Source organism: Hyperolius riggenbachi, chromosome 10 (assembly GCF_040937935.1).
Source record: "Hyperolius riggenbachi isolate aHypRig1 chromosome 10, aHypRig1.pri, whole genome shotgun sequence".
Taxonomy (NCBI): Eukaryota; Metazoa; Chordata; class Amphibia; order Anura; family Hyperoliidae; genus Hyperolius; species Hyperolius riggenbachi.
This window is the reverse complement of record NC_090655.1, coordinates 280,196,349-280,205,248: the sequence shown is the minus strand read 5'-3', so window position 1 is coordinate 280,205,248 and position 8,900 is coordinate 280,196,349. Positions and strand designations below refer to the sequence as shown.

The window sequence follows — 8,900 nt, the reverse complement described above, 5'->3', positions numbered from 1 at the left end:
GTGGGTTAATGCGGGTGAGTGCTGATCTGGTGGCAATATCATGGGGGGGGGGGGGTGTTTTTTAAGGATGTGTGTATGTGTTTGGAAAATGTATAATTAATAAAGTTTTTTACTTTTATAAATAATTCCTTTTTTTTTTTTCTGTGGTAATTCTCTGCACATGCCTTTCAAGCCCCTATTCCCTTGAATTTTACGCTATTAGTTTTTTTACCACATGCTTTTGCGTCTGGTATCCTTAAAGAAAGTAATTTCCATAATTAGGAGAATAAATATAATTGTTTATCTCAGTTTATTTTCATCTGGGGTTCACTTTAAGCCAGTTTATCTGCAGCTTCTAAGAAAACTACTGTATACACTCGCTTATAAGCCTAATCTTTCAGCATAAAAATTGTGCTAAAAAGTTACCTCCGTGGCTTATGTGCGAGTCAGCAGAGCTGAACAGATGGTGGAGCAGGCTTTGATAATGGCAGAGAAGTGTAAGGACCTTGCACTAGTGATCCTGTTCTTGCCAGCAGGCTCCCTGCTGTGTCCCCCCCATCCCTGCAACATGGTGTGCACAGTGCGCTGCTCAGGACTACTTGTGTCCCCTGGCTTGTGGAGCGGAGCGTGCAAGCAACATGTCACCGGTGCAATGATTGGGGATTCTTCCTGTGTGGAAATCACTGTGTCTCATATCTATGACGCCATCTAGTGGCATCTTGAGACACAGCTGTATGATCCTGGATCACATCTGGCTATGGAGAGGGGGCTGACTTGTATTGGGGGAACATCTGGCTACTGTGGAGTGGGCTATATTGGAGAGGGGGCTTGAATGCGAGTCAATCACTTTTTCCTGGTTTCTGATGGAAAAGTGGGTACCTCAGCTTATACATGGGTATATACGGGTAAATCTAAATCTAGTAGTCGACAACCTTTGCATCTGGTGTAGATACAGAGAGATCTTTCATCTTAGCTCTCCCAATCTTTTCATTATAGGCCAACTGGAGTAAAACCCCCCCCCCCACCCCGCGTTTTTGGACAATAGGCAATTTCAACAGTGGAAGTCTTAGGTTATTAACACCTCTAACCACTTTTGGATGGCAGAAAAAATGTATCCCTCATTCTCTTTTCCAATTGAATGGGCAGCTCCTGGCTTCAGAGAAGTGCCGATATTACCAACTCAAACCTTTATGAAACACTCTAGTCATGATGGCTTGTCTAACGTTCTATGAAAGCCTAGATCTGTCTTTCACCCCCATCACCGGCATGATTTTATTGCTCTATTCCCATATGACAGAAATAATGAATGAGGATAGGGACACAGATCTTCAGCTCTCAATTGATGGAACGGAACTGAATGGCAAAAAATGGGGCAGAATATGCTTCAAGTCACAAAAACCCCTCTGACTAGGGATACTGCCTTGAAAATTGAAACTGGGTGGTAAGGAAGCCCAGTTAGAGGACACAGAATATTACCGGAGATATCACCCTGTTGTTTCAGGGGCAGCACACAGAATGTCTCCTTATTTCAAGGGTCAGGAAACTTTTTGGCTGAGAGAGCCATAAACGCCACATATTTTAAAATGTAATTCTGTGAGAGCCATACAATATGTTTTAAACTGGGACAGTAGGGCTCACATCCCTGTTGCCATTGTGATGTGGATACAGTTGATCCGCCGGGCAGTGGAAATGTCAGACATGTCTTCAGCTTCTCTTGGGTTTCAGCAACATCAGCCATTTCCCCCGAGAGCCAGACAGGAGAAATACCGACTAATAGCTTGTACAATTAGCTAGCTGGCTTGGGGGTTGATTCACTTTGTAGGACGAGATCCCCACACTTTTGGCCCAATAGGCTGTCTGTCAAGTGACAGGCAGCCTATTGGGCCAATCAAAGTGCGGGGGTCTTGGCCTACAAAGTCACTGGACGTGACAGGGTCCAGAGTGGGATAATAGGAGCAGCTGTTCGTTTTGGGGTAGCGCAAGTTAGTAGTGCATGTTACAGCAGTAGTGTGCCTACTTTGATAATTGTATTTGCGCTGCCACACTAAGCTGCGCTGCTTGAGCCGTGTAACTTAGTGAATCAACCCCTACTGATTTGTCTGTGAGCCAGATGCAGCCATCAAAAGAGTCACATCTAGCTCCCGAGCCATAGGTTCCCTACCCCTGCCTTACTTGATATATTGGGACTGCCTAGACAAGGCTCAGAAAATATAAAACCAGATGAAAGCACTTTTATGTCGGCCATCTTCCTCAGCTTAAGACGCAACGGTATGGCACACCCTATTATTAGCACCCAATTCAACAACACCAAAGAACTGGAAAAGGGTATATTTTACATGTATCTGTTCCATCCTTTGGGTAATAGCAAAACATTGGAAGACACCTATTCTCCAGTTCAATCAAGACAAAAGAAGAAGTCAGGTTAATAGATAATTTGCATCATATTATGACTATGTCCCCAAATGTCAAGCAAACTGGGATGCTTGTTCCTAATCAAATGTAGCCAATACACCATGAATCATCAGAGCAATCGGTATCAGTATTTATTGTTGTTTTACGCATAGACCATAGGGTATGACTGCATTTCCATTACAAGTTATTTAGATTCAGGTTTATGTTGGATTATGTGAAGCAACGATCATATACATAAAGCGAGATCATATTTCTCTGTAATGTTGTTCCTTGTTGTTTGGCATTTGTTGATGCTTTTTGGACTAATCATAATTGTATTCCTAGTGTTTTTCTTCTTCTGATTTACCTCAATAAATGTAGTTAAAGGAACAGCAGGGCTCACAGTCTCTCTGTATATTAGCAGGGGTTACAGTCTCTCTATATAATAGCAAGCATTACAGTCTCTATGCATAATATAGCAGGGGTCACATTCTCTCTGTATAATAGCAGGGCTCACAGTCTCTCTATATAATAGCAAGGATTACAGTCTCTATGCATAATATAGCAGGGGTCACAGTCTCTCTATATAATAGCAAGCATTACAGTCTCTATGCATAATATAGCAGGGCTCACAGTCTCTCTATATAATAGCAGGGGTCACAGTCTCTCTGTATATTATCAGGGGTCACATTCTATCTGTATAATAGCAGGGGTCACAGTCTCTCTATATAATAGCAAGCATTACAGTCTCTATGCATAATATAGCAGGGGTCACATTCTCTCTGTATAATAGCAGGGGTCACATTCTCTCTGTATAATAGCAGGGCTCACAGTCTCTCTGTATAATAGCAAGGATTACAGTCTCTATGCATAATATAGCAGGGCTCACAGTCTCTCTATATAATAGCAAGCATTACAGTCTCTATGCATAATATAGCAGGGCTCACAGTCTCTCTATATAATAGCAAGCATTACAGTCTCTATGCATAATATAGCAGGGGTCACATTCTCTCTGTATAATAGCAGGGCTCACAGTCTCTCTGTATAATAGCAGGGGTCACAGTCTCTCTGTATAATAGCAGGGGTCACAGTCTCTATGCATAATATAGCAGGGGTCACAGTCTCTCTATATAATAGCAGGGCTCACAGTCTCTCTGTATATTATCAGGGGTCACAGTCTCTCTATATAATAGCAGGGGTCACAGTCTCTCTATATAATAGCAAGGATTACAGTCTCTATGCATAATATAGCAGGGGTCACAGTCTCTCTCTGTATATTAGCAGGGGTTACAGTCTCTCTGTATATTAGCAGGGGTCACAGTCTCTCTGTATAATAGCAGGGGTCACAGTCTCTCTGTATAATAGCAGGGGTTACAGTCTCTCTGTATATTAGCAGGGGTTACAGTCTCTCTGTATAATAGCAGGGGTCACAGTCTCTCTGTATATTAGCAGGGGTCACAGTCTCTCTGTATATTAGCAGGGGTCACAGTCTCTCTGTATATTAGCAGGGGTCACAGTCTCTCTGTATATTAGCAGGGGTCACAGTCTCTCTGTATATTAGCAGGGGTCACAGTCTCTCTGTATATTAGCAGGGGTCACAGTCTCTCTGTATATTAGCAGGGGTCACAGTCTCTCTGTATAATAGCAGGGGTCACAGTCTCTCTGTATATTATCAGGGGTCACAGTCTCTCTATATAATAGCAAGGATTACAGTCTCTATGCATAATATAGCAGGGCTCACAGTCTCTCTATATAATAGCAAGCATTACAGTCTCTATGCATAATATAGCAGGGGTCACAGTCTCTCTGTATATTAGCAGGGGTTACAGTCTCTCTGTATAATAGCAGGGGTCACAGTCTCTCTGTATATTATCAGGGGTCACAGTCTCTCTATATAATAGCAGGGGTCACAGTCTCTCTATATAATAGCAAGGATTACAGTCTCTATGTATAATATAGCAGGGGTTACAGTCTCTCTGTATAATAGCAGGGGTCACAGTCTCTCTGTATAATAGCAGGGGTCACAGTCTCTCTGTATAATAGCAAGGATTACAGTCTCCATGTATAATATAGCAGGGTTCACATTCTCGGTGTAATAGCCGGGGTTTAGTCTCTGTATTATAGCAGGGGTCACAGTCTCTCTGTATAATAGCAGGGGTCACAGTCTCTCTGTATATTAGCAGGGGTCACAGTCTCTCTGTATAATAGCAGGGGTACCCGGGGTTGCAGTCTCTGTATTATAGCAGGGGTCATGGTCTCAGCACCAGGAGATCAATGTTTGCTTTTCTGATGTCTCACAAGTTCTGATTTAGCTGTAAATAATTTCCCACACTCATGGCAGGAATATGGCTTCTCTCCGGTATGATATTTGCGACGATGTACAACCAGCTCTGGATGTTGACTAAAACATTTCCCACACTCAGCACAGGAATATGGCTTCTCGCCTGTATGAATTCTCTGATGTGTTGTAAGATAAGTTTTATTTGCAAATCGATTCCCGCACTCCAGACAAGCGTATGGCTTCTCGCCTGTGTGACACCTCTGATGTACCCGAAGGTGTGTTTTCTGTGAAAAACATTTCCCACACTCTGGACACGCATATGGCTTCTCACCGGTGTGAGATCTCAGATGCACAACGAGGTGTGGTTTCTGCTTAAAACATTTACCACATTCAGAACATGAAAATGGTCTTTCATCAGTGTGGTTTCTCATATGAGTGGTTAGATTTGCAGTATTTATAAAGCCTTTCCCACACTCAGGACAAGTATAGGACTTTTCCCCAGTGTGATACGTCAGATGTCTAGTAAGTTCTCCTGAGTACATAAAAGATTGCCCACACTCAGAACATGCATACGGTGTCTCTCCAGTGTGTGTTCTCTTATGCACAGTGAGTTGTGCTTTATATTTAAAATATTTCCCACACTCAGAGCACAGAAATGTCTTTTCTTCAGTATGAGATTTCTTATGTTGACACAACACTGATTTACAAGTGAAACTTTTCCCACACTCAGAACAAGAAAATCTCTTCTTTCCACTGTGAGATGCCTGATGTGAGGTGAGCTGTCCTTTTTCTACAAAATGTTTCCCACACTCAGAACAGGAAAAAGGACCATACGCCACGTGTGACTTCTGATGTAACACAAGATGTGATTTCTGTCCATAGCATTTCCCACACTCAGAACAGGCATAAGGCTTTTCTCTTGTATGAGACCTCAGATGCATGGCAAGGTGAGCTTTCTGCTCAAAAGATTTCCCACACTCGGAACAGGAATAGGGCTTCTTACTATTGTGACATCTTTGGTGTGAAGAGAGGTTACATTCATTCTCAAACCATTTCCCACACTCAGGACAAGTATAGGGCTTCTTGGCTGCTCGGGTTTTCTGATGTTCAACAAGCTGATCTTTATTTTGGAACTGTTTTCCACACTCAGGACAATAATGGTACTTATCGGCCTTGTAAGATATTTCACGCCTGTGTGGGGTAACAGTTGTCTCAGACTCAGCAGCTGAAAATGGCCTCTCTCCAGCGTGAGTTCTTGCGTGTCTCTGAAGAAAAGTTTTGTACATGTAGCATTTCCCACACTCAGAGCAGATAAATCCCTCCCCCCCTGGTTTTCCAGAATGGGCCCCTCCAGAGCCGGGGGGATGGGCAGATCTTGGGAAGGTATTTGGGGTGATGGGGTTCTCTTCTGGACAATCTGGTGTGACATCATCCGTTGTACAGTCTGTGGATACAGAGAGACGAGTCTCTGAGAGGTTCCTGATGCTGGGACTCCGTGCTGCAAATAGAGAAACATTATCACTTCCTGTTAGAGGACTATAAAGCTGCACATACATTTGTCAATTTTACCTGGCAGATCTGATCAATGCGATCGAATCTGCCGGAGATCAATGCTGCAATATGGCTGCAAGATCAAAACTACTGATCACTCCAGACAGGAAGCTCTCACTTGAGGGCAGTCAGGTGTGTGGCGGTTGAGTGACAGATCTCCCACTATCTATAGTGTGCTCTTCTGGGGCCTGTGCAGAGTGTTGGCAGCAGAGCACACACTCACTTGTCCTCCCCATCAGCGCCAGAGTACCAGCTCCCCGTTACCTGGTGGCACGTATATATTAATGTAATGTATATGCTGTGGGGTCACTGGGTACAGGTGCACTGTTGGGGACAGAGTAGGGAGATGTGAGGAGTGAGCAGGCGGACAGGGGAGTGCGCTGGGGTCCAGAGCGGACAGGGGAGTGTGCTGGGGTCCTGAGCGGACAGGGGAGTGCGCTGACAGGGAAGTGCTCTGGGGTCCGGAGCGGACAGGGGAGTGTGCTGGGGTCCTGAGCAGACAGGGGAGTGTGCCGGGGTCCTGAGCGGACAGGGGAGTGCGCTGACAGGGAAGTGCTCTGGGGTCCGGAGCGGACAGGGGAGTGTGCTGGGGTCCTGAGCAGACAGGGGAGTGCGCTGTGGTCCTGAGCAGACAGGGGAGTGGGCTGGGGTCCTGAGCAGACAGGGGAGTGGGCTGGGGTCCTGAGCGGACAGGGGAGTGCGCTGGGGTCCTGAGCGGACAGGGGAGTGCGCTGGGGTCCTGAGCGGACAGGGGAGTGCGCTGGCCACCGTTTGGCACCAGCAGTCTGATGACTGCACCTAGAAGCTTGACATTCTCCCAGCTGTAGCAGATATTGATGTGGATCACAGACATTCTCAAGCAGTTAGGGAAATGTATCGGCTTCAGTCAGAAATACAAGGGGCATAGCAGCATTCTTCATCACATCAGAAAAGCAAGAATATGGATATCATTGCAGAACATGGGCGTTACTTTGCAGTCATAAGTCAGCACTATGAAACTGACCCAGGTTCGGCCTCAGGAAACTTAGTCTAGGCTGTGTGAAGTAAGTTAAGTCAGGGTAGGAACACACAAGGCAGAATTGCATTTCCCACTATATGCTATGGAGAAAACTCATGCGATTCTGCCTAGTGTGTTCCTTCCCCTAAGATGGAAAGAAAGAGAACGCCCCAGGAAACAAGAAGTTTCTCTTATATACAGAAAAACCTCCTGTTTACCAAGGATTACATTGTGACATTCCCATGTGGGCGTGGCCAGCTGTCCCTCACATTAGGAGCTTTCTATTGGCTTCCATGAACAAGTGATGTACTGCAAACCCACTACACAGCTCAGGGTGCTCTGAGCCATAACTGGAACGTCCGGACTTCAGAGAAACTGTGTCTTGTTTCCAGAAATATAAAAAAAAGACACAACACTGTTTACCCCGCTAGTGCCTGGCAGTCTGGGACATCAGTGAGATACCACTAACTTACCTCGCTTCCCTGCCAAGCACAGATGTACCACTAAAAATCCTCAGAATTATGTTTATCTAGAATGTGTCTTATGGGAGAACTCTGAATATAGTCTTCTTGCTTAAACAGTGGTTCCTGGAAGTAAATGAGGAATATACATTGCAAGAACCTGGAAGCTTCTAACACCTCCCAGTTGCTCCACCTTCCCTTTCCTCTCAGCTGCTGGTCTCGCCTCTTGGCTGCTCCACCTCCCCTCCCAGCTGCTCCTCCTCCCCTCCAGGCTACTCAACCTCCCTTCTCCTCCAGGCCGCTCCACCTCCTCTCCAGGCTGCACCACCACTCCTCTCCTCTAGGCTGCTCCACCTTCCCTTTCCTCCCAGCTGCCGGTCTCTCCTCCTGGCTGCTCCACTTCCCCTCCCAGCTGCTCCGCCACTTCTCTCCTCCCAGCTGCTCCACCTCCCCTCCTAGCTGCTCTGCCTCCCCTCCAGGCTGCTCCACCTCCCTTTTCTTCCAGGCTTCTCCACCTTCCCTTTCCTCTCAGCTGCCGTTCTCTCCTCTTGGCTGCTCCACCTCCTCTCCAGGCTGCAGTACCACTCCTCTCTTCCAGGCTACTCAACCTCCCTTCTCCTCCAGGCCGCTCCACCTCCTCTCCAGGCTGCACCACCACTCCTCTCCTCTAGGCTGCTCCACCTTCTCTTTCCTCCCAGCTGCCGGTCTCTCCTCCTGGCTGCTCCACCTCCCCTCCCAGCTCCTCCGCCACTCCTCTCTTCCAGGCTGCTCCACCTTCCCTTTCCTCTCAGCTGCCGTTCTCTCCTCTTGGCTGCTCCACCTCCTCTCCAGGCTGCAGCACCACTCCTCTCCTCCAGGCTGCCGCACCTTCCCTTTCCTCTGCCCTTCTCTCCTCTTGGCTGCTCCACCTCCCATCCAGGCTGCTCCGCCACTCCTCTCCTCCAGGATGCTCCACCTCCCTTCTCCTCCAGGCTGCTTCACCTTCCCTTTCATCTCAGCTGCCAGTCTATCCTCTTGCCTGCTCCACCTCCCCTCCAGGCTGCACCACCTCCCCTCCCAGATGCTCCACCTCCCCTCCAGGCTGCAACAGCACTCCTCTCCACCAGGCTGCTACACCTTCCCTTTCCTCTTAGCTGCCGGTCTCTCCTCTTGGCTGCTCCACCTCCCCTCCAGGCTGCACCACCACTTCTCTCCTCTAGGCTGCTCCACCTTCCCTTTCCTCTCAACTGCCAGTCTCTCC

General features: G+C 47.0%; 1 protein-coding gene across 1 annotated transcript in view; it reads right to left on the bottom strand.

Annotated features, from left to right (window-relative positions):
- Positions 1–2,497: 2,497 nt before the first annotated feature.
- LOC137535515 (zinc finger protein 432-like) overlaps positions 2,498–8,900 on the bottom strand; it is a 28,429-nt gene continuing 22,026 nt past the window's right edge. Inside the window, exon 7 of the mRNA XM_068257356.1 lies at positions 2,498–6,149. Within this exon, the coding sequence (XP_068113457.1) occupies positions 4,642–6,149 (1,508 nt within the window). The 3' untranslated portion in view covers positions 2,498–4,641. The remainder of the gene's footprint in view (positions 6,150–8,900) is intronic.